At 36.8% G+C, this 27,194-nt stretch overlaps 1 protein-coding gene across 2 annotated transcripts in view; it reads right to left on the minus strand.

Annotated features, from left to right (window-relative positions):
* Positions 1-27,194, minus strand: part of LOC131027440 (uncharacterized) — a 198,202-nt gene that overhangs the window by 74,606 nt on the left and 96,402 nt on the right. For both annotated transcript variants that reach the window (XM_057957500.2, XM_057957499.1), the window contains exon 4: positions 12,031-12,108. In XM_057957500.2, the coding sequence (XP_057813483.1) occupies positions 12,031-12,108 (78 nt within the window). The remainder of the gene's footprint in view (positions 1-12,030; positions 12,109-27,194) is intronic.

Genomic DNA, 27,194 nt, shown 5'->3' on the forward strand with positions numbered 1-27,194 from the left:
ATTAAATAAAAAGGAGGCCGACCTTTATAAAATATTTAAAATAAACCCCAAGCGCACTCCTTTCATTTAATAATTTAATTAATTAATTAAATGCCTTTGCGCTATTTTAAATGCCAATTTAATTAAATAATTCGAAGTTTTTATCGAATTTTAGCATTTAATGTACTTCAAAATTTATTGGCGCCAAAACATGAGAGGTATAAGGGATACTAACCACATCGCTCTGGTCCCTGGGAGAGGGACAGGAGCACCTTAGCCAACTTGGATTGATTTTCACGTTCAAAGTCACTTCCTTTACGTCCAAACTGGGATCTTCATTCGTAACTTGGAGTTTGATCTATTCAATTTTTGAAATGAATGCCTCTTAGACCCTTTTCGCTCTGGTCCCTTGGTGAGGGACAGGAGCGATTTTTGCTTTAACTCCTTGGTCCTTGTCTTTTGAATTGCCAAATCAACTTGCGAGGTAGGCAATGATCATCTTTGTTTGTTCCACGCATGCCAATCTTGTCCTTTGCAAAGCAAACTTGATATTCTGGAGATTTTCGCCCTGGTCCTTGACTGAGGGACAGGAGCGAACTTTACATTTTAGCCAAAATTTGCCGAGCCTTGGGGTCAATTCCTTGTTTATCATCATCGAAAGGCGTTCCTCACTTTGCACAATTCTTGCCTTGGCATGATTCTGGAGGGAGATGTTTGATTTCATAGAAATCGCCTTGGTCTTTGACTGAAGGACAGGAGCGATTTTGTATTTATGGCACAAAATTGTTGATTTTTGACGTTAACTCCTTGTTCATCATCTTGTTAAAGACATTTGGGATCCTGCGTGACCTTGCCTTGACGTAGTTTTTGAAGGGAACGGTTGACTTTATTGAAATTGCTTTGGTCCTTGACTGAAGGACAGGAGCGCCACTTTGTTCTTTGTGTGAACCCTTGATCATATGGACTTCCAATTGCCTTCAAAGCGAAAAACGTTGTTTCTTATTCCTTCTTGAGTCTTGCAAACGATAGTAATACTCTAAAATTAGGCACACTTGAAGAGTTCGCTCTGGTCCCTGGGAGAGGGACAGGAGCGATTTAGGCAATTCCATCAAGTTTTGTGGTCCTTTGCAACTTCGTTCTCCTTTAAAGCATTCCAAACATCATTTTGACTTCGTGTCTTGACTTGGACCCATTCAAATTCGGAGGGAGAGGCTAGATAACCAAGATTTCGCCCTGGTCCCTTGGAGAGGGACAGGAGCGATTTTGCATTTATAAGCTTATTTGTGTTTCGCCAACTTTCAGAATCATCTTCAACGGGGTGATCACGCCTTCCTTCCTTTATGTCAAACTTGAAACTTGTTTCGCTCTTGCTAAAAACTTGTCTTTTAAGAAAATCGCTCTGGTCCCTTGGAGAGGGACAGGAGCTATCTTGAAAATTCGCCCTGGTCCCTGGGAGAGGGACAGGAGCGAACTTGTGTCTTGGGTCAATTTTCTCCTTCGTGGTCCATCCAAATTATATTCAATGGAAAAAACGTACTTTACTTGATCTCTTCCTAGTCGCGAAATCATTTAATCTTGCAAGAATAAGGCAAACTTGGTGTTCAAGCTCCGGTCCTTCAGTGAGGGACAGGAGCGATTTTGTCATTTTAGCATATTTCCTTGTTTGCAAATTACTTCAAATTATCTTCAATGGATGAAACATGTCCTCCTTGATCTCCTCGAATCAAAAAATTGTCTTGGCCCTGCAAGGGCAGTGCAACTTTGAGAAACAAGCTCCGGTCCTTCAGTGAGGGACAGGAGCGATTTTTGTCCTTAAGGTCAAAAACTCAACTTTTCATTGCAAACGACTAAGTCTAGATACTCCATCATGTTGATTTCACCCCTTATTGCGTCCTTGACGCTTCAATTTGATCAAGTAAGGCCAAAAAATGCCCCAAGTAAACCATTTCGCCCTGGTCCCTGGGAGAGGGACAGGAGCGATTTGGCCTTAAACTTTAAAAATTTGCCATTTTGAGTCTCAAAAAATCTTCAAAACCTTCAATTCATGCTCGATTGCATCTCCTGGCGACCCTGCACAAGACAAATGAAACAAGTCAATAACCAAGATGCATAAAATACCAATTTCGCCCTGGTCCTTGACTGAAGGACAGGAGCGATTTTGCCTCTATAGGCCAAAATATCAAGAATTTAGGCTTTCAGTCACTTCACAAGGCATAATTAGGTCATCTCCAAGGCCAGGGGTCACTTATCAAACTTTCCAAAATTTGGTCAAAATTCACCCGAACAAAATTGCACAATTCCATCATCAACACTTAGGTAAAATTTGAACTTGCTTTCAAAATTCCGACTGGACCTAGACAGACACACCTGACATCCTGACAGACTCATCCTATTTCAAAATTGCAACCTACGGGAGGAAGCTCAATAATCTTCAAAATTTGACTGGACTTCGGCTTGAAAATATCAACAGGAAACTCCTAAGGCTTAGCCCTAGTCCAGACGACTCACTCACTTACCCAAAACCCTAAAAGCAGAGAGAAGAACAGGCAAACCAAGCAAAAAAAGAGGGGGTCCCCATTTCAATGGGGCGATGTGTGAAATGGTCACAACAGTATGTTAATCAGACTTAGATAATTAACTATGCCCTAGTTTGTAATCAGATTCACAGTATTTTAATAGACCAGCAGAAATTAAATATGCCCTAGATTGTAATCAGATTTGCAGTATTTAATTAGTCAACATAAATCAGAAATAAAAAAACAGTAGACAACAGGCATACCCTGGGAAAACCTCTAATGAGGAAAAACCCAGCATGAAAGACCCACAGGTCAGATTATATATTCTCCTCTTAAAATGCACAATTACAATACTTAGCTCCTTTGTATCAGATCTGATCTGTGTAACAGATCTGCTCTTTCATGTTCTTCAAGATGCACAACATCACCTAGGTTATCTTGCACCAATTCGCATAAGTCTGAATTAGTTCACCTTCTTCCTTGTTAGATTGCACTTGATAAGCAGAGCTGTTTTTCATTCGCATAGGTGAAGAAATGAATGAATGTGTCTTAACTTGCAATTTGTCACTTATTTATATATACATCTTTTATTCCTTGACATGCAAGTTGGCCTCCTTGGGTTTTGGCGCTAATATTAAATGGTGAGTATAGCGTGGTATTTGTTTGTGCATAAGATAGGGTCACGTTACCCTAGGATAGGACCCGGTCCTAAATGGGGTTCGGATGTTGCCTTAAGGCAATCCGAACCCATATAAACCTAGTTACAATCAACATTACTTTCGTGGGCAAGGGAGTATTGAATCAAAGTGACAAATTTGTTAACCAACACAATCCAGACCTTCACATTTTTCCAGAATTGGTGTTACAATTTTCTGATCAAAACCTAAGTTAAATTGATTGTTTGGATAACCTATCACAAGTTGGGACAAACGTTGGGACCCAAGTCCCCATGAGGTTCGGATTTCCACTCTGTCAAATAGTGATCAAGTCAAACAAAATTTCAAGGACAGTGAGTCCCAATGAGGGTTGGATTTCCCCTTGAGGGCATAATTACAAAGGGATAAATCAATTCAAAGTTATCCAGATAGGCATCAAATTTCCACCGAGTGAAGGAAGGGACAAGGATAATGCAAATGTTTTGAGAAATGATCTATCCAGATAAATTTTTCACCAAATTTGAAACAAAGTTTATCCCATGGGTGTTTGATTGAATGTTTGTTTGTTTTGCAAGTCTGCTACAAGGAAGGGAAGCATAATGATCAAGGCTTGATGAGGAATGCATATTGCAAGGACAACATCATAAATTCAGATGAGGAAGATCAATACTTCAAAGATTGGAAGAGGATTTCGGGACAAGGATTTCCAAAGGCAAAGATGTGGACCAGATCAAACATGAAGAAGACTTCACCTTGATGGTGAACAAATGAAGGAAAGCAAGTTCAAGATATGAGCACAAAGGATTTCACATCATGAAATCAAGAACTATATCAAGGGATTTCAGTATCAAAGAGTGCCAAGGAAGGAAATATTTCAAGATTCCAAGACTAGCAGAATTTTCCAAACATAAGGAAGGTACAGTTCATGGAATTCCCTAACATAAGAACGAAATGCAAAGTATCAGAAGGAATTCCAAATATCATGAGGAATGTTTAAGGACAAGTTGATTAAGTGTACAAGGCAGGCTGAGGTGGCATCCCAGTCACCATTCGTCCAATCAAAGGGGTACAAAGTCATCATTCATTCAAGGAGGGAATAAGTGACACATGGCACTATATTAATTATTATTTTACTTACCTTCGTTTCTCATTGGCCAATGTAATGGTGGTTGTAACAAACCCTAATTAGGGTTTTATCTTGTAATCTTGGTTGTTGATCTTGAATCAATCTGAACCATTCATTTCTTTTGAGGCTCTATATATACCCCATTGCCTCTCATTTGTAAGAGATTTTTGAGAATTGTCGGTTATATGTTGCATATTTGAATACAAGTCATTGATCGAATTGATGGTGATTTTGTTTAAGTGTTGCATGCATTTGTGGTTCTCATTGCCTCCAAATAGATTAGAATTTTACATTTAGAATTTGTTTCAAGTATTTTAGATTGAATAAAGAAATTTGTTGAATATATTTGTGTGGAATCCATTTAGTCCATACCACTAGCCTCTTGTTGATTGTAAGTGCACCTAGCGTGGTCAACTAGAATTTTATGCGAACTTAACTTCAATTGTTATACGTCCATTGATTATGCATTGCTTTGAATGGTATCAATGTTTGATGGTAATGATTTGAACATCTTTGAAATATACCTTAGATGATTGCACTAAGCTTGTGTCAAATAGTTCGATTTGATGGTGAGACCTTGCCTATTAGGATTCCATTGAATTGTTCATCCCTTTTCTTGCATTCTAGGCCTTAGAATAGAATTCCTAAACCCTTTCCCTTTTGTCCCTTTTTCCAATTCAAGTTAATTTAGGAAAGAAAGCATCACAAGATTGCAATATCAGATGATCAAGTTCCAGTAATATTCAAGCCTTCATTTACAATGTAAGTCCCCTAGTGATTCCAGCATTATCACATCAAACCATTGAGCTTATACACGAGTCAAGACTTGACATTTCGTAACCTTGGAGTTGTCTCATCTGATAGCGAAGCATAGCATTTGAGAGATTTTGTTCAAGAGAGGATAAGATACCTTGGTATTTTATTCTGTGTTCGTATGTGCATAAAAAACACATCAACACCACCAAAACCAATCTTACCTTAGAGTTTTATCTAAAGAGAGAAGTGATGAACAATGTTCAACATCACATAGAAAATAGAGTTAATTGAAATGTTCAAAATGAGCTTCTTCTCCTCCAATTTCCCTTTTATAAGCACTTTCAAAACTTTGAAATTACAATTTTAAATTACTATTTCATAATAGACCTTCAACTCCAAATAACTAACTTTATTTTATTAGTTACTTTTTTGGCACATTAGTCACTTAAAATTCACCTTTATAACATATTAATATAGGTTGTCTTTTAAACCTTTTGACAACTTAAATATTGATTATTTTTTGCACATTTGCTCAAAGTTGCAGAAAATACAAAAATAGCTTGAAAGTCAAATCTAAATATGCCAACATACTCTGAAGCTCATTAGAGATCCAACTTAATTTAAATTGATACTTTCAAAATATAAATTATTCCTCTAAGAAGTTTGAAATGCACTCAAAATGATGAAACTACCCTCGGAAAGCACCAACAGACTCATCTTGATCCTCTGAATGCAATGGTGTTATTTGAATGCCATTCTAAAAAGGATGGTGCTCTCCAAGAAATAGGAGCTTCCAAAGATGTTGGAAAGACCACAAAAAGGAGGCATTACAAAGAAAGTAGTTAAGTTCAACATAATTCGATAAGATATTGACACCTCAAGTCACTTGAGACCTAATCCCACTAAGGTAGAACATACATTAACCAAAAGGAAGGAGCCTCTTCAAAATATTGTTTTAGTAAAAGCATAAGGAAGAGATAGTTATTTCTTTTCCAATCATCATTCTAGGGTATTGTTGTGCTCGCACACACAACCTGTCAGTTGACAAGAGACCCCCTAATTTTTGTCTGCTTGTGCGGGAGAAATGGATGCTTCTGCAAATACCTTTCAAACCTCAAAGCCAAATCACCCAAAACGAAAATCATTTGGATTCAAAGTCGGCTTATAGCCCGAAATACGAGGGAGGAAAGCGGCATATAACCCGAAACTCGGCCCTTTGTTGGATTCTGCAAGAAATAAAACTAAGTGGTCAAGCTCGCACAAAATGCCTTTCAACCCGAAAACGTGAGCTCCCAAATCGGTCCCTAATGCCAAAAAATAAAGAAAGACGTTAATTAGCATTCTCGCCAAAGGGAAATACAGCTCTAAAATCACGCAAAACGTCCAATCTGCTTGAGCATTATTTTAAGTTTGCAAAATGGCCACTCAAGCCGAATTTCGCGAAAATGGGCAAAGGAGTGGAAGTCGCGAAGTTTTGCATTTTATACTTCTCGCCCGAAAATGCCAAAGCAGACCGAAAATCGCGGGTCACAGCTAAAAAACTTTTCAAAGTGCCTTCCAGCCCGAAAATGGAGGGTAAGTGAAATATAATCTTCATCAAGTTTGCAAAAGGCCTCTTTAGGCCGAATTTCGAAAATTGGTAAGGCGTTTTAACTTGTAAACTTTGCAAAATGGCCAAAAATCCCGAAAATGACAAGGCGTTTTAATTTGCAAAAGGGCCTTGTAGGCCGAAAATGACTTAAGCCTTGCAAAATCGGCTTCCAGGCCGAAATTAGCAAAATGACCCTCCAGGCCGAAATTGGCAAAATGACCCTCCAAACCGAAATTGGCAAAATCACCATCCAGGCCGAATTTTGTCTAAATAGGAGAGCGAATCAAGAGGACAGATCGAACTTCATATAAGAAGTGGGAGATTCAAAAGATACATCTCACAAAGAGCTTCTCAAGGCCCGAACCCCACAAGACGAAGCCAAACGTTAAAATTTAATATTTGTTAAATTAAATTATTTAATTTTTCAAATTAATTTATTGAAGTGAAATCAATTGATTGTTCGCAGGACGTCATCAGAAGAACCCAGAGAAAGCCTGAAACAACAAAGCCAGGCATTGAGCTGAAGCGGAAGATGCAGGAACGTGCTGCAAGAGCACGAGATCCGAACCGGGCATTGGGAACCGTGTCGCTGAACAAAGATGAAGTCCACCACCGGGACCAAAGACCAAAGAACACTCCAAATGCGGCAAGTCTATGCATTCTCAGGAAAAGTGCACAGCTGGATTTAATTCCAGAAGTTCAGTTTCTAAAAACTGAAACTATTTTATTGTAAAACTGCTTGTAGGCCCCACTCAGATATTTTGAAAGAAAGGGGAAACAAGTCAGTTGTGGACAACTATTCCCAACCACCAAGAGGACCAAATTAATGCCAAACAGTTGTAGGCAGCTGAGGATAGTGGTTGGATAGATGACTAAGAGTTTAATGGGCATGGGTTAAGGCTGCCAGTTTCTGGAAGGCAGATCAGGACCCTTGGATGCAGTTAATCCTACCCTTTGATTCAAAAGTGTAAATTCTATAAAAGGCAGAGGCCTTTCTTTTGTAAAGGGTTAGAATTTTGTAATTAGATTTTAGAGTTAGAATAGGTTAGATTTTAGGCATAGCATAGAGATGCTGCAGAAATTGTTGTAATGACAGCTGAAGCAAATATATGAACATTGAAATATGGTGTTTGTTGTCTTTGTTTTAGTCTATTTGCATGGTTTCTTTCAGCTAGTTAATTTTAGAGTGCAGGGATTTTAATGGTGAAGTGTGGAGGGGTATTTGATGCATTTTTGGTTCATACCATTGGGGGTATGTTGATTGTAGGTCACCCTGCATGGTTAGTCTGAACCCAAACTGTGCTTAGTTCAACTGCAAGTGTTCGTCTTAGGCTGCGCCAGAATTGGGTGCCTAAAACGAGTGTGTCCGGTCTGAAAATCCTTCATCCCTTGGAGCTTGCACCGTTTTTTGTCTAGTTGTGAGGGTATCTCTGGCAAAACAAGAACTGGTTTATCGAAATTTGTCTACCCGCTGCATCAACTGTTATCATCCTTGTCCTTAGGCTTCCTGAACCCTTCCCTTTTGATTTTATTTCGTAGTCTGAGAATCACAGCAGACCACCTTGTTGTAAAACATAAGTCCCCTTGTGCTCCCATCAAATCACATCGACCATTGAGCTATCCTGCAGTCAAGACCTGACAATCAAAACCTTGAGGTCGTCCCCATTGATCAAATTCACACAGCATTAGGGATTTCCTTATCTCAAGAGAGGATAGGATTCTTAGTATTTCTATTATGCGTTGGCCGGACGAAGTCATAGCAATGCGATTTTAGACACATCAACAGGTATCTAAATGATTCCATGTTCTCATATCAAGTTTACTTTAGTTATATAAATTCATATAGTAGTGATAATAAGAAAAAAATAAGATAGGTACTGGTATTGGTTCTTGTTTTAAAACAGAGATAAGAAGACAGCTATTATTTTATATCCATGAAATAGGAGAGTGAGAATCTAGTCACCAGACCAATTTAAAATGATATCATTCAAAATCACAATCAACATGTATACAAACCAAACAGTTCCAAAGCTCACATAAATAATCAAATTGTTAACAACTATATCAAATAAGTATTTTAACTGTTACAACTATATAAAATGTACCCAAAGGATACAAACCAAAGAAGAGCAATGTAAAGAGGTTTTTCAAATTCTTTCCTTCTTCTTTATCCTTTTTTAAAATTTTTGGGTTTTTTTTTTTTTGCTCTTTTTATTACTAGACCGTACAAACAAGCAACCACCCCTTATCATTTGCTACATAACAAAAGAAAGGCATCCTAGGGTCATTTCCTAATATTTCTACAAATCAAAGATGACTAGGGGATGTTTCTAACCTATTCCCAAATCACTAAAATGGTAGGGATCGGAATCTAAAAACACATGGGACGTGTATGGAGGGTACATAGGTCTGAATTCTCATGGATTGAATCTAATCGATCAAGGCACAACAAATCAATGATTTTCATCCAAGTAAGGCCTAAAAGTTTTTACCTTTTTCTTTTTTGTCTTTAATTAATTTTAAATCCTTATGGTGAGAATTTTTAACATTAACACCTAAAACTAATGCCTAACTTATTAGAATATCCTTATTAATATCCTTATTTCTATTTGTTTAATGGTTAATTTTGTACGATATTGTAAATATTAGAGTGTTTCTCTTCTTGCTTCAGTTATCGTTTGTTTCTAATTAGAAACATCGATCCTTGTAACTCTATTTAATGATCGGTTTGATCATTAGTAAATACATCAGTTTTTTACCAAATACTTTCGTATTATAAATATTAGGTTTTTAACATTAAACCATTTTGATTAGACCTTAAGGTTTTGTTTAACTTTTTAAGTTTTTTATTTCTTGAATTTAAACCCTAATGTTAAACTTAAACAAAAACCCAAGAGTTAAATCCTGACCATAACCCTTAGTTATTTTTATTTTAGGGATAAATTTAGAGTTTTTCATTTTAAAATTTGTACTAGCCCTAATAGCTAGCACAACTTATATTTTGTTAACGTCTAGAGATTTTTTTAAAATAGAATGTTGTAACCTTAATCCTAAACCCTAAATCTTTTTAAGGTTTAGCGTTAGGATTAAGAATTTAAAAAAATGTATATGATAACCCTTAATCCTAAACCACAATGTTTTAGGGTTTGGTGCTCGTGTTAGGGATTTTTTAAATTAGTATGTTACAATGTACTAACCCTAACCCTAAACTCAATTTATCTAGGGTTTAGAGTTAGGGATATTTTTAAAGGTTTGGTGTTTAGGGGATTTTTTATATTTTAGTATGTTCCAATTTCTAACCCTACCCCTAATGGTTGCTTTTTGTTTTATTTTGTAGATTTCAACTGATCATGCTCTATAAATTTTGCATAGACCTATAACAAAGCAATCCCTAATTCGAACATAGTCAACTGCAATTTTGTGGCCTCAAATGCATTTAGCAAAGATATCAAGGCATGATATCAAGCCTAGCAAATAGTTCTCTACAAATGTCAAGGATAACAATTGGACCTTTTAAAATGCTGCAAGATATCTTTCTCTAATTCAATTGATAATGGGCACCTATTACAAAGAAACCCTATGTTGTAGAAGGCAAGACAACTTTGAAACGGAGCATATGCAATAAAATTTTCCCTCTCCCAATTTGAAAGTTTTAAGTTTTAAAGTGAACTTTGAATTCTAAAATACACTAGAGATATTAAATAGGTCGTAGATTATAGAATTTCAATAAAATTTCATTTTTGTCATCACAATGGTAAAAAAAATGGCAAGAAAGCCAAAAACATGCTGTGGATGCCAATGCACATATTGAGCCATCCATGCATGTCCATTCATTTGTAAGCATATTTGGAGTGGTTTGAACACATACACTCTAAGAAATGCAACCACAATAACCACCATTGGCTTAGGAAAATTCGAGGTCAAAACTTGCAATTGCAATTGGAATTACTGGATTTGTTGCAACTTGTAAATTTGACATCAATTTGAATTAATTGCATAGTTACCAGGAGACCTGTCTCCTACCCCTAGAGACATGCACCAGAGACAGAGACACGTCTTCGGTACCAAAGACATCTCTGGAAACTTCTTGATGCATGGGGTGCTTTTGGCTGCCATCTCCTGCCATCTTCAAAGTCTCCCATCCAAAAATTGACTTCTCCTGCTAGAAAACTTAGGGCAAAATGCAGTTAAAAGAAAAAAAAATAAAGCAAATAAATAAGATAAGCTTGCAGCATAGCAAAGTCATAGGGAAATGACTGATAAGGAAACTGTTTCACAAGAAGACAAAAATCCATGCAAAGATATAGTGATTGGAGTTATTGGCAGTGTAGACTTTTTGAGAGGACTGATTTTTTATCATTGTAATAGTCAATATAGAAATTGCCTTTACTATTTAGCCAACAATATTGAGTGTGCTTGACATCCATATTACCTTACTTTCACTAAACAATTTAGACTGGCTATGGTATCAACAATATAAGCAATTTTAATTCCAATTTTTGTTCAATTTTAAAGTTAATGTTAAACTTTACCATTGTTCTTGTTTTCAAAGTTTTCTGTCATGGTAAGTTTTGGAAATTATTAAATTATATTTTTTTTAAAATTGGCGTCTCCAAGTACCCGTCTCCTGTTTTTGAAAATTAGTCGTACCAGTACCAGTACTAATCTTTGGAGTCTCCAAGTACCCCCATCTCCTGGTAATCTTGATTAATTGCAATATGCACATATTTATTCTATATGTCATGAACTTATGCATTAGATTTGATCATATCAAGTGGCGTTATGATAGAGGTATATGAAGAACATGAGATCAATAAAATGAAAGCAACGCCGAACTGTGCAGCTTCAAGATCACAAACTACAGCCCCATATAGGATCATAGTGGCTAGCATCATAGGTTCCTCCCTATTCTGTGACTTTGCAGGTTGGCTTTATATTTTGTAATTTGTAATTGATTTGTAGGTTTGAACATAGAATTTAGAGACAAAAATGACTCTACTAAATGTATTGTGCAATGCAAGCAGCAACTTAAAAAATGATGAAATTAATTCATATTTCATGTCATACACTCTTATTTTGTTTCACTTTCTGTGTCTGCAATTTATTTGGCAAGAAATTAAAAAAAAAAAAGATGTTTTTTCTCTATCTTTTTCAATTATTCAGCAATTTTCAATTTCCCAAGTATTCCTTAATTAATTGAAACTCTTTATTGCTCGGTTTGTTGTGTCAATGCCACAAAAAAAAATTGCTACTCTGGTCTGAAGCAAATTGGGAGCGATGTCAAAAGAGATCTTATAATGGTAAAGGCAATAACTGTCTTTCTTAGCCATGTCATATAGCTGCCTATTATTAAAAAAATGTCAGAATGAAGAAATTGTTATTCTAAGAATAGAAACAAAATCTTACGCTCGCAATCTCGAAGGGCTTGTTCCTCCTGTACCACCGACAATAGAAATACTCTTTATCTTCACATCCGATGTAAACCTGCAATAAACCAAACAAAACTTTTCCGGGTTAGTATAAGGTTAAGCATTTATCATATTTTGCACAAAACATATATCTGAATATAGGATATAGCTCAAATAAAAAAAGTCTAGAAAAGAACATAAATATTTCTATTTGCATGCATAAAGAAACTGCAAGGTATTTTAGGCACCTAAATTGTTTCAAAATAAAGCAAGCGAAAAAATGCAAGGTACCAACAAATCTAAAAATGTGATAAATAATGAAAACAAACAATTAATAAAAAACCAAAAAAATTAATTCAAATTATAATGTTTAAAAAAAATCTCCATATTAAAAATTGCATTGGACATGAGTAAGCTAAACCTGCCTGGTTTTTAAAAATGACTTTATGAGCAATATAATAAAACCCTAACCAATAAATCATTCCAAACCAAAAAGAAAGCAAAAGCAATGAAATGAAAAGGAAAAGCAGGAATACAAACATAGTTCCATGGCATTTTTGGTACAAGTATGGCAGGAAACATAGGACATGTTTTGGGGACAATAGGAGATGAGATACCCTTTATGCCACAAAGAAGGATGATCACTTTTCTTTTATACAAAAAATTCAATATATGGAAAGTTTTTATGTGTTTAACTAACACAAATGTAAATTTGAACTCAAATTTTCTAAATAAACAAACTTGAAAGGTATTCATCGCCCATAGGACCATTATATTAAAGTATTAACTGAATTCACTTAGTCAAGCCACAATGCATCGAAATTGTATCATAACTGAACATGAAATTTTCATTTTCTTTTATCATATAGCAACAAATAAACCAACCGGTACAAAAAAGTCCAATAATAGGCATATTAGTAAAAAAATTGAAAACACATCAGTAGGACATCGTATTTCTACAACTCATGCCTTGGCTCATGTGGTTAGGAATTTTCATCTAGGATACTTATATCAAAAACAACCTCACTTGGAATCCCTATCATTATCAAATTATGACAGCAACTTTGATTGGTGAGACATGCCAATTTCTACAAGCCTGCAATTTTTTACATGTTCAAGACTTTAAAAATCCATGATTTTCCCCAAGCCATAAAACATAACTAAAACTCTACAAACTGCAATTTGTGGTAGGGTTTCATCGATACATAGCATACTTGCCGAGTAAAAAGAAAAATGAGTCTTCACAAGTTTTACTTGCCGACTTTCTGGCAAGTACTCCCCAATTTTTTGGCAAGTCCTTGTTTAAAACGCATTGGTAGCAACACATCAAAAAAACCCTAAAAATGTCAAACACCTCCCATTTTCAGATGAAGATATAGCACATAAAGGCATAGGGGGCTCTTGCCATGGTCCACACATCTGAAGAAAATCAACCTCCACTTCATCTACCTCGAGTACAGTGCTACAACAATGCCTACCTACACGCATGCCACAATAGCCTTTTTGTGCCCAGAAACACACCTAGAGCACAACCATCCTTGGAAGCTATAGGGTGGAATAGAGAGGCACATGAACTTGCTGATATGTGTTAGAATATTTAATCTTTACTTGGATTAGGTTTCTTTATTTGTATTTAGTTTGGGATATTCCTTTGGAATCCCTACATGTAATTTGTCCTCTTGTACATGTGAAGACAAGTCATTTCTTTTATTTTCCTTTATTAAGGAATATTAGATTTCCTCCTTAAGAGGATTGTGACACATTGCACACACGTATTATGAATGGTGGCATTCATAGAGTTGGAAGTTACAAAGTGACTCCTCTCCTCATCTCTACTTAAGAGATGTGTCTCCTCTCTTTTCTTCTATGGAAGCATTTCTATGCTAAGATCATTCTCTCTTTCTCTCATTGTATTTTCTTAGGCTTTATTATTAGAATAATATCTTCATTATATTTGTTTCTATTATGTTTAATGGTCAATATATTGTAAATCTTGTAAAATTAGATTCTTTCTAATTCCGACGATCGTTTCTTGTAATTCTATTTAATGATCGGTTTGATCATTAATAAATAACATTATAATTTACCAAATATTCGTATAGTGGTATCGGAGCTTAGGCATTAAAACAATTTCAAAAACAAATTCTCATAAACTTTTTTTAATCAATTTTCAGTTTTCTAAAAACCCGCCTAGGGTTTTCCATTAATTTTTTTGTGCATGTGTGTGTCCTCATGGCTCAAGGGTCTATTCGTGACACCATCCCTTCCCACGCGACATTCGTGCCTCTTTTGGCTTGTGGTCTGTAAAAAATCCTGACTACCTCTGTGCAAAATCGCGATTTTCTGCGACTTTCGGCTTTGTGGTGCGATTTCGTCTGTATCCGCGCGACTTTCTACGGGTTTCGTCTTTGTTTTCGACCTGTGGATTCCGTTTTTCGGCAGCGAGTTCGTAGAAATCCACGCGTTCTTATTTTTTTGCCTCGTGATTTTTCACATCTAAAATCGTGCGCAATTTGTGGCGGATTATTTCCTGTGGCTCTCAGTTATGGTCGTCTAATTCACAACAAAAATCGCATTTGTTTTTGGAGCCCACGCGATCTGTATTCTCTGTGCACGACATTGCTTCTTCCTTGCGCGATTTTTTGAATCACGTCTGCCATGTCTAACACCTTTGCACGTCCGCGTCGAGGGTTTTGTGTCATCTTGTGCGATTTTTCTGCAACTTCTTCACCATATTTTGCCGCCAAGGGTTTTTCATGAACCCTCCATACCTGTTTTGTGAATAGTCTCAGATTTTTTTGGGTACCTCATTTTTCGTGCCTAGAATTTTGTGCCAACGAATTTGCCTTGGAATTTGTGCATATACTTGTCTCGATGCATTGAACTTCGTACCTCGGGTTTTGTGCATTCAACATCTTCTCAGTACCTCGTTTTTTGTGCCTCAAAAAGCGTGAAGATGGCTTATGGGCATCAATGTTTGTTTCGGTTTTTAATATTTTTTTACTTGAAAAAAATTCTGATGGGCTTTAATACTTTTTTCCTTTAAAAAAATCTATGGGTTTTTATAGTTTTGTCCTCAAAAATTATCTGTGGGTTTTCAAATATTTTGTCGCTAAAAAAAATCATGGGAGAGTTTATGATTTTTTCCTCAAAAATTGTACTTTGTTGCAGTCTATTTTTAGTCGCACTTGGAGTTGTTGTGCGAACATCTGCACTAGTATCTTCTTTGCAGTCTATTTTCGGGCATCTTGCTCATCTACAATAGTTTGGAGGGTTTGAGGCTTTCTGAAAAATCTTTCTAAAAATTCTGATATCTAGGTTTTTTGAAAACTCATCTGGGTCATTGTCAATTTTCTGGGTCGTCAGCAATCTATACATTGGAATCTATGCCGCCAAAATTTTTCAAGATCTGTCTCGAAGTCAGTGCCTATTTTTTGTCTCCATTTTCTTGCACGTGTTCGCAATTTCACGCATCTTCTACCTCGATATTTGTGTCATCGTTCGGTCAACCAGCTTTGACCTCAGTTTTCAGCAATGGCATCTTTGACAAATATTTTGCTCAAGGGAAGTTAGAAATTCAATGGCAGAAATTATAACACCTGGAAACAGCAGATGCTCACCATTTTTGAGTATCGCGTTATTGATCAGTTGGTTCTTGGAAAGGTCACCCGTCCCACTGCAGTCGATCCTCAACAGACAAAGTTTGATGAACAAAATCGTGAAGCATTCATGCTCATCAAACTCTCAGTGACCGACGATCAGCTTCCTCAGATACCTTCCGGCAAAACAGTTGTCGAGATATGGGAGCATCTCAAGACGCTACATGAGACGTCTGATAAGAGCAGAGCCTTCTTTCTGAAAAATATGCTCTTCTCTATTGTCATGGATGAACGCAAATCCCTTCAGGATCATCTCAATCGGATCAAGGAAATTCGTGACCAGTTGGAAGCCATCGGTCGAAAAATGGAAGACATGGTCGTGATAACTCTGAAGAGCTTACCAAAGTCCTATGAGCATTTTGTCGAAACACTCAACATCACCTCAACTGGTGTTGATCTGCAGTTCACTGATCTCTGCACTAAACTTTTGCAGCAGAATTGGTGGAAGCAGCAGTTCGACAACGGTAATAGCTCATCCGCTTCAGAATAAGCATTCGCAGCTAAATCCTTCCAGAAGGATAAAGGCAAATCTCAATCTTCTCAACCCTCTCAACAGAAGAACTCTGCTCCGTCATTAGAAGGCTCGAAGAAGAAAAATGTTCAGTGCAATTACTGCCATAAGTTTGGTCATATGCAGCTTGAGTGTCGTAAACGCTTGGCTGCACAGGCTAAGCAAAGTGGTTTGCAGCCGAAAGCAAATGTAGCAGAGCACACTGAACAGAGCGAATCTTCTTTTTACGCCTTCATGGCTAAAAGACCTGCAAACCATGTCAAATCCTCTGCCTGGTATATTGATCCAGGTGCCTCTCACCACTTCACTCATCGCCGAGATTGATTCACTGATTTTCAGCCTTACTCATATTCAGTTATTTTTGGAGGGGAAGAGTACACCGTTGTCGGAAAGGGCAATGTGCAAATTCCGTCCGGAGGAAGGAAATTAATTTTCCTTGATGTGTACTATGTTCCAAAAATGGAACTCAACCTTCTCTTAGTCAGTCAAATTCTAAGACATTCTCCTCAGCTTGACGTGACCTTCAGTTCACATCAGTGCAGCATCATTGATCGAGAGACTCAAACAACTGTTGTTGTGGGTCTTGAGGATCATGGTCTTTTCAGACTAGTTGATTCCGGTGATTCTCGGGAGCTTGCCATGGCAGCCCAGCACTCCTCTATTAATACACTCTGGCATCAGCGGTATGGGCACTTAAATGTGCACTATCTTTCTCAGCTTGTTCGAGAAGATTTTGTGATCGGACTGCCAGAGATCCAGACCCAGAACCTCGGAGTTTGCAGAGCATGTCAGGCTGGCAAACAGCATCGAACTCCCTTTTCGGATGGCGACTCCTGGAGAGCCTCTAAGGTACTCCAACTAGTCCATGCTGATATTTGTGGAGCTATGGCTACTCCTTCTGTCACTGGGTCCAGGTATTTTCTACCTTTTGTTGGTGATTTTAGTAGAAAAATGTGGGTGTAGTTTCTTCATCAGAAATCAGGGATTTTTGTTGTGTTTCAAAAATTTAAAGCATTAGTAGAAAAAGAGTCTTGTAATCATATTGTAACTCTTCGGTCTGATAATGGGGGAGAATTTTGTTCTTCTGCTTTCTCCCATTTCTGTGAACAACATGGCATCAAGCGCCAACTCACTACACCTTACACCCCTCAGCAAAATGATGTCGTTGAGCGGAGAAACAGAACAATTACCGAAATGGCTCAATCTATGCTTGAACACAAGAGTGTTTTGAAGAAATTTTGGGCTGAAGCAATTAATACTACAGTCTATCTTCTGAATCGGTCTCCTACTGTGGTTGTGAAGAAGAAGACTCTAGAAGAGGCCTGGTCAGGCCGCAAGCCTAGAATCAATCACCTGAAGGTTTTTGGCTCCAGTGCCTTTGTTTGGATCCCTCATGCGAAACACACCAAGTTGGATGCCAAGATTTAAAAACTCATGCACAACGGCTACAGTGATAATCACAAAGCCTACCGACTGGTTGACATTGAGACAAATCGTGTCATCTTCAATCGGGACGTGGTTTTTGATCAGGTCGAGGGCCATTTCAGCTCTCTCCTCCCATTGTGGATTCAAAGGATCAGCCTTTGAAGGCTTCAGACTTGGGTATTCGTCTTCCATTAGGTCCACCTGATGGGAGGGTTTCAGCTGTTCCAACTCCCGCACCTTCACCAGTTCCTTCTCCTGCAGGATTACCTAGACATGCAGTTGCACCACCTGATTTTCCACAAGATTCATCTAATCTTCTGTTAGATGAACCTGATCTTATTGCACCTCTTCTATCTGATGTTGGCACTTCTACTCTCCGGCCTAAATGGTGGGCTAAGACGCTTGCTGATCTTCATGATGATGAGCTCATCGAGGGTATAACTGCTCAGAAAAAGAGCAAGCAGCCTGATTATGTCAATTTTGCTCTCATGGCCAACATTCACAGAACATTCACAATGTGTATGAACCTCAAACATACACAGAGGTGAAAGGAATACCTGAGTGGGAACAAGCTATGGCAACTGAGCACCAGAGTTTGCTGAAAAATAACACTTGGGTTCTGTCAGATCTTCCTCCAAGCAAGAAACCCATTGGGTGCAAATGGGTCTATAAGGTAAAATACAAGGTTGATGGTACTTTCGATAAGTACATGGCTCGTCTTGTTGCCAAAGGCTTCTCTCAGCATGAACGCATTGATTACGAGGAAACCTTTGCTCCGACTACAAAGATGAGCACCATCAGATTAGTCCTAGCCATGGCAGCTCAATGTGGCTGGAAGGTCCATCAAATGGACGTCAAGAGTGCCTTCCTGAATGATGAGTTACAGGAAGAGGTCTACATGACGCAACTTCATGGATTCAAGGTTGCCGGAAAAGAACACTAGGTTCTCAAAATGGTGAAAGCACTCTATGGCCTGAAACAGGCTCCTCGGGCATGGTACATGAAGATTGATAAGTACCTCACAAATCAGGGTTTCCAGAGGAGTCCTCCTGACTCAAATTTGTATGTCAAGACTACTGGCAGTGATATCATTATTTTGGTTATTTATGTTGATGATCTGATCATCACTGGCAACTCAGAATCTTTGGTTCAGGGAATCAAGCAGAATTTATGCCAGTCTTTTGACATGACTGACCTTGGCCTTCTGCACTATTGCCTAGGTGTTGAGGTTTGGCAGCAGTCTCATGGCATCTTCATTTCTCAGTCTAAATATGGCAGGACTCTGTTAGACAAGTTCCGAATGCAAGACTGCAAACCTGCATCTACACCTATGGAGAGAGGTCTGAAGTTGTCGGCCAAATCGAGTTCTCCAATTGAGAATGAATCCGATTTCAGGCAACTAGTGGGCAGTTTAATCTATCTCACCTCCACTAAACCTGATCTGAGCTATGCAGTGAGCTACATATCCCGCTTCATGATAGCCCTAAATCAAAACATTGGGCTGCAGCAAGGCGAATCTTGCGCTATGTCAAGGGCACTTCAGACTTTGGTATCCTTTATGGATGGACCAAAGATCCCAAACTCATCGGTTTCACAGATTCGGATTGGGTGGGCTCTATTGATGACAGAAAGTCTGCATCCAGCTATGTCTTCAGTTTGGGCACAGGTGCTATCACTTGGACCAGTAAGAAGCAGAAGGTCGTAGCTCTTTCCTCGACTGAAGCTGAATATCAAGGAACAGTCAAAGCAGCTTGTGAGGCAGTTTGGCTTCGACGGATGCTTCTAGACATCCAACTATCTCAAGCCAGTCCTACACTCCCCTTCGATGACAATCAAGGGGTGTTGAAACTCGCTAAGAATCCAGTCTTCCATGAGCAGACCAAGCATGTTGAGCTTCATTGTCAGTTGAAGATGGATCCGTGGATTTGTAATATGTTCCTACAGAGGATCAGACTGCAGATATTCTCACCAAGTCCCTACTTCCAGATAAGTTCGCTAAGTTCAGGGTGCTGCTTGGTGTCGTAGACAAATTGACCATTAAGGGAGGGTATTAGAATAATATCTTCATTATATTTGTTTCTATTATGTTTAATGGTCAATATATTGTAAATCTTGTATAATTAGATTCTTTCTAATTCCGACAATCGTTTCTTATTAGAAACATCATTTCTTGTAATTCTATTTAATGATCGGTTTAATCATTAATAAATAACATTATAATTTACCAAATACTTACGTATTATTTATGCCATCTTCATAATCATGGGGGTTTTTCCTTTGCTTTTTCCCCCTTACAAATCTCGTCTCCTTCTTGGATTATGGTATGCTTGCTCTTGGTTTTGGCTTCTCATTTCTATGGTAACACTCTACCTTCAAACAATTGCTCATTGATTAGTTCTTTCTTGGTACTTCATGTTATTTTCCTTTCAATATGGCATGTGCTGATTTTTTGTACTTCAACAACATTCCTTTCAATGTGGTAACTAGTCCTTATTGGGGTAATTTGGTAACTACATTGACAACTACGAGAAAAGGCTACAAGGTGCCTTCTTGTAAAGACTTGAGTGGGAGATTAGTCAATTTAAATTTAATGCCAATTCATACTTATAGTAATTTATGTTGAATTTTAGGTTAAATTTATTTTCATTAATTTATACTAATTTATGTTGAATTTAAGTTATTTTTCTGTGTTTAAACAAACAAAAAATTTGTAGTTTCACTCTGTGCTTGTAAGTTGCTCATGAATGCAACTGAAAGGGCAAGGCTAATAGTAGAAGAACAAAATAAGGAATGGAAAAAATATGGTTGTTCACACCGTTATCAATTTTAGCTAAATGGTGTGATGAATTTTTTGAAATCGGTGGATCCTCTAACAAAGTCAAAAATGCAGAAACATTGTGTCTAAAGTTGGAGGAAGCTGTCATGGACATGGGAATAGAAAACGTGGTACAAAACATAATTGATAATGCAGGAAACATGTGGCAGCTGGGAGATTGTTTCAAGACAAACTCATCTAGATTGAAAACCCAAAACTTACTCTTAAAAATAGACAAAATATTCATGATCGTGCAAACCCCAAATCCAAAACTTCATTAGAAACCCTATATTTTTTGTTTAGAATCACTAGACCAGCTAGGGTGGGTGTCTCACCACCGAAACCAGCAAGATTGAAGAGGGTTTTCATCTACAACAAAATCTGGAAGAACCAAATGCTCATTCCGACAACATATATGTATTTGTGCAAATGTTGAATGAAGAAATGAGAGCCCAAACTCCAAATTATTGAGTTTGGGGGAAAAATAAGGCATTCAAGTTTTTAAATATTTTATTTTTCTCAAAAAAGGACCCCATAACACCTTTTTAAAACATCTTTTGTCCCCCACAGACTAGCCATCCAACTTGGGGACATAACTTTATGAAATATTAATTACTTTAAGTTAAATATTAAAACGTTACTTAACAATTAAGTGAAAATATTAAAAACAAACAAAATAATCAGACCATACATATACCTTCGGCAGTCACTGAAATTAATTTTGAAAAAGATGTGATGTATATTGCATTTGGACAGGATTTCTTCTTTTACATACCCAAAGTCTGAAATTGCAGTCTCAACGAGCAGAGAACAAGTCTAAAGAAGCAGTCTGTGCAGTTGTGAGAGTCAGTGCTGCTACTTCAAAATGAAAATAATGACAAGGTAAAATGAATTCTATCAAACAAATGAAACTGAAACACTTGTAAAATCCTATTCTGACCCAAAAATAACCCAAAAGTCAAAACCAGTCAAAAAAGGTTAAAAATCAGCATAATCTGTGATTACACGTGATTTGTCTTTTTAAATCACAATTACTCAGTAAAACGTCCCTAATTCCAAACCAGAACCTATTGTCTGAAATTCAAAATTTAATGTACGTTTTCATTTCCAATTTTTCCACATCAAATATTTTAAACATCCAAAAGCTTCTTCTCCTCAAATCAAATGTGTGCATGCCGAGAGAGCTGCCAGAGCAACATGTTTTCTGTTAAGGGTTGCTGGAGCTTCTTTCCACACAGCTAATTATAAGATGAAATGGAGGTGTTAGAAAGCCTACAGCCTTCAGATAGAACTGATTGATAAGATTTACTATAATGTCTCTTTTTTCGGCTCAGTGAGTGGGAAGGTTATAAATAATTAAATAAGTTGTCCTAAGTTGACATTTCCAGGCAATTTGCATTTAATTAATTAATTATAAAATCACTTGGGTGGCGGAAAAAGAATTATGAAATGACTTAATTATTTTAGGTGAATATTGTAAAGTCACTTTATAAAATGTGCTTATTGGATTTGTTGCAAACGTGTTTGTGTTGTCATTAATGTCAAACTTGTTTTCATTGATGATAACTTTGGTCTGGAAGGTTGAGCAGTTGTATTCTAAAGTATTGTAGTATTAGAAGGTAGCATTGTAGTACCAAAGGGTTGGTTATGAGTTCATGCAGATGTGTGCAGATTAATTTGGATGGTATTTCCGATTGCCTTATGAATTTTCCAGAACTTTGGAGATGTATTATGTGGTCCGCAATTGAAGATGGCTATAGGTGATTGTTCTGGTGAACGGTGTATCAGACTGAATATAGTTTTATGGTCAGCATTGTGGTACATTGCTTCATCATTGCTTGCAGTTGTACTATGAAGTTGGTGGATGTATATACTTGATATATCTCAGTTTTTATGTTCTCGTTTGATCTATAATTGAAGTTGTGATGGTCAAAGTATCATCTTGTACAGTGATAGTGTGACAGTTTGTGTCATGTCCCCTCTCTGATCGTTACATATAACCTAAACGAAGCAATTATTATTATTAATTAATATAATATCTATCAACGAATGATTATTTGAAATTATTAAATATTTATTTTTCTAATTAATATTTATTTATCAATAATAATATTCTTCAAATATTTAAATTAATATTATATTACATAAATTATAAACAAAGATTACAATCGGCCATCGTGTAATATTCATCGATGGTTCAAAAGACAAGATCACTGCATATTGCTAATAACTAATGGTCGTTAGCGGATTACAATCACCAACATTATTATTGCTATCATTGCAGTACAGCGATCTTAAATCAAGCATTATAATATTAAGTCAATATTAAGGTGACAAATGAGTTAATAGTTTACATAATGAACCAGAAATTAGCAGTAAGAAATGGCAATTGTTATTTGGCAAGAGAAGGCAAAATATTAATACCACAAATAAATCTTTTATTTGGGCGGATCCATCTGTACATTCAAGTCATACCTTTAGGCTACTATCTCTGTTCGACATTGGGAAGGGCCTATATCTCTGATTTTATATTGATAGAATAATTTGGGACAATGCTTTAATCATCAGCCACGATATTGTACCTCCGTATTCAGGCACCACGGTATTAAATAATAAGCAAGAACTATATTACGGTGACCTTTCGTTATACCTTTGCGAAATTATTTATGGTACGTGAATCTTCTTTGGGAACTATTCATTATCGGGTTTCATAAGATCGCTGAAGTTATGGAAGTGAGGAGTGATTCAATGAGATAACAGTTAAAACTAGCTAGTGCCTCGTTAAGGAAGGAACAGCAATTCCATTAAGGTGCAAGAATTAATTCATGAAGGGGTACAATATTGTTTACTCTTCAAGGATTATTTTAATAGGTGTGACTCTTCGTTGGTGAAGAAATATGTCTCATTCATATGAAGATATATAAAGGATTGAAGAAGAAAAAGATATATCATCCAAAAACCCATCGAATGGACCATGGATCAGATTAGAACAGAACTATTATTGAGTTGCAGGCAGTAACATCTGTGTTCTTGGTGGTATGCATGGGGATGTGCTTAATATGTATGCTTAATATATGAAGCCCCCATAACATTCTTATGCAGAATTTAATAGTGATATAAATTTAGATAATAATATTATAATAATAATAATATATTATTATTATTATTATTATGTTTTATAAGAACTGCATCTGTGGTAATATATAATGATAATATCTATGTTAGTTTATTGTAACTTAGTGAGGAAAATAAATAAGGCTAGGGCTGGGCCCTTCTTCTTGATGTAACGTGGAGACTCAGCTGGGCCCTTCTTCTAGATGTAACGTGGAGACTCAGCTGGGTCCTATTCCCATGTAACTTGTAGATTAAGCAATTGATGTTTATAAGGCTGGATCCTACTCCCATGTAACGTGTAGATTAAGCAATTGATGTCTATAGGGCTGGGCCCAAATGTAACATGTGGGCAAGCAATAGGGCTGGGTCCAAAAGGTAACGTGGCACAAATTGCAAATTATGTAGGCCCCAAATTGGGCGCCAAAGTGCAAAGTAGAATATGTAAAATAAAGAATTGGTTAAGGCCGACTTAGAAGACTTAAACATGAATCTTGTATATAAACAAGATTCATTCTTCACAATAGACATATATATTATTTATTGCTAGCCTTATGTGAATCAGCCTTCAAAGAGCATCGAACTATCTTCTTGTGTCAGCGATTCATTCCTAGGACCAGCGAATCATATCCACAGTCAGCAAATTCACTCCTATGCTCTGTGAATGATCTGCATGACGGCAAACAGCAAATCTCGATAGTGCAGATAAATCTATCAAGCTATTCCTTGTGCCCTAGTTTGGAATCTTCAGTCTGTTGTTCTTATTTATATGTTGCTTCAAGTGCAGTAAGCAAAGTTGTATGCTGATATTGTCTAATATAAACTTGAATCTTGTTGCTGGGTTTTTCATCTCCAAGAGGGAGGTTTTCCCAGGGTAAACTTGTGTTGTGTGCCCTTTCTATTTGTGTGCTTTGATTCTTGTGACTGCATTATTATTTCCTACTCATTATTGTTAATTTGATCACGAAAATCAACAATCTAAGAATAAATAACATATATAAATATATATAAAGATATATGTATATTAATAATTAATATTAGAATATAAATCAGATAGAATCCTTAAGTTAATATCAGGAAGAAGCTTATTTTTCTTTGTTATCACTGATTGGATTCATGTTAAAGATAGTTTTGTCTCCTAATCAATTTAGTTTAAGTCATAAGTATGTTGAGATGGATTAATTATGGTTAAAATAAGCCTAAACTTAGGATGGGGACATTACAGTTTGCAGGAATGCATTGCATTCCTCCACCTTCAGTTGTTTTGGTGGTGCGGCTCAATAATTTGGCTATGTTGATATCAAGTGATGCTATTTTGAGCATCTAGAAGAGTATTGGTGGTCCGCATCATGTTTTGAGTAAGTTTCGGTTGGTGTGCTTTAACAATTGTATCCCTTGGAGCCGACCTATGCAGTTTTGGTTTGTGTGGTAATGTGTGAAATTGTAGGAGTTGATCTGAGATGGATAGGAAAGTGTGTCATGTAATATCCCCTTGTTGAAATAGGATTTAATAATTTATTAATAACTAATAATAATAAATTAAAATATAAAAGAATAAAATAAAATTTAATATAATTAAAATTTAGTTAAGTTTAATGAATGTTCAAAAAGGCATGAAATAAAAAGTTGCGACTCCCTCAAACACAAGATATAATAGGGAGAGAAGAGAACTTCATTTGGTGAGAAAAGGGATAAGGAAGAAAGAAGGGAGCAAAGGAAATAAGGAAGCATTAATGGGAAGAAGATAATGAAGTGACTCTTATAAATGGGCAGCAATGATGAAGGGTTGTGACCCTTTCGAAAAGTGGTAATTGTGAAAGGTTGTAACCATTATGAAGAAGTGTGACTCTCCCTCACATTGGAGGATATAAAGGGGAGAAGTTTTCATTTGAGGAGAAAAAAAGGGGAGATCAATTTGGAAATAATATATTATTCTCAAGGGCAACAATGAAAAGTGATGACTCAATTCTTATGAAAGGTGGTGACTCTTCCACCAATAAAGTATAAAGGGGAATTTATTCCAAGCATTGAAGGGGACTTATCAATCAATGGAGGAAATCAATGCAATTAGCACTAATTCTCCTAAGTTAGAAAAGAATCTTCAGCAATCAAATACAGATTGAACCATTCAGCAATAGCACTCATCCAAGAGGGGCAGCATTCAAATTTCACAGAGGGAAACAACATTGAAATGAATCTGTCCAAATTACCACAACAGACTGAAAATACAAAACCTGCAATAATTCTGCAAGTATAGTGGGCAAGATTTAGTGTCCTCCCAAAAGGGGACATTACAAGTGGTATCAAAGCATGATCCTGCCAGCCTGGAGGATAAGGATAAATTGATTATACATTCTAATCAATGAGAAGGGATATATTAACTCAGTCCAAAAATAAGGCAACGACTAAATGACAATGGCAAGACAATATAAGAGATTGTTAAACATACGTGTATTGTGTGAAGAAGACAATCAAGTATATCATATATACACCAGATTAAGAGAGAATATTATATGACAATCTAAGGTGAAGTATATGAAGAGTTTTTAACAGACTTTTGAGAAGAGATTGTGGATACTTTATGACAGTCTTATGATCAGATTATAGAAGATTCTATAGCAAATTTGTGGAAAAATTTATAGCAGATTTGTGGAAGAGATTTATTGTGAATTGTGGAATAATGATTACCCCAAGAGATGGAATTGGTCATAGTTGGACATTCTTGCCTCTTGTGGGCCAAGTGATGAACTGATCACCCCAAGGGATGGAATCGGTCATAGTTGGACATTCCTGCCTCTTGTGGGCCAAGTGATGAAATGATTACCCCAAGGGATGGAATTGGTCATAGTTGGACATTCCTGCCTCTTGTGGGCCAAGTGATGAATTGATTACCCCAAGGGATGGAATTGGTCATAGTTGGACATTCCTGCCTCTTGTGGGCCAAGTGATGAAATGATTACCCCAAGGGATGGGATGGAATCGGTCATAGTTGCACATTCATGCCTCTTGTGGGCCAAGTGATCAATTGATTACCCCAAGGGATGGAATTGGCCATAGTTGGACGTTCTTGCTTCTTGTAGGCCAAGTGATGAATTTGATTTTTCCAAGGTATGGAATTGGTCATAGTTAGACGTTCCTACCGCTTCTGGGATGTGAAGCGAATGGCCATGATTTGGATGTGATGCGCTCTCGGGCTTAGTTGGGCTGGGTAGTTTACTAGCACCCTTTAAATTTTCTTACCAAACTAAGCAATGGTTGGTTATAGGATAATTAGCTAGTCATAATGTTTATCATAATGTGCTTATTCACTAAATGCTCATTATTTCTTATGTTCAAGTGTATACTTTGTGTCTTCATGTGTATGCTCTATGTTATTATGTGCATACTTCGTGTTTGGTATGTCTAATCCATGAATATCTATGATTACTGTAAACATGTTCCTATCATCATGGGATCCTATTTTTGGTTGATCTAGGATATGAGAATAACATGAATAAACCAAAAAGATATGAATTTATTTAGGGTAATAGATATGTGCCATGCTTCTGATCCTCATCTTAATATATGTTAAGATCACCCATGTTTTAACACAAAGAGATATTCATAGTATGGTGCAAGCATAGGTTCAACCAAATTAAAGA

This window comes from Cryptomeria japonica, chromosome 4, assembly GCF_030272615.1.
Source record: "Cryptomeria japonica chromosome 4, Sugi_1.0, whole genome shotgun sequence".
Classification (NCBI taxonomy): Eukaryota; Viridiplantae; Streptophyta; class Pinopsida; order Cupressales; family Cupressaceae; genus Cryptomeria; species Cryptomeria japonica.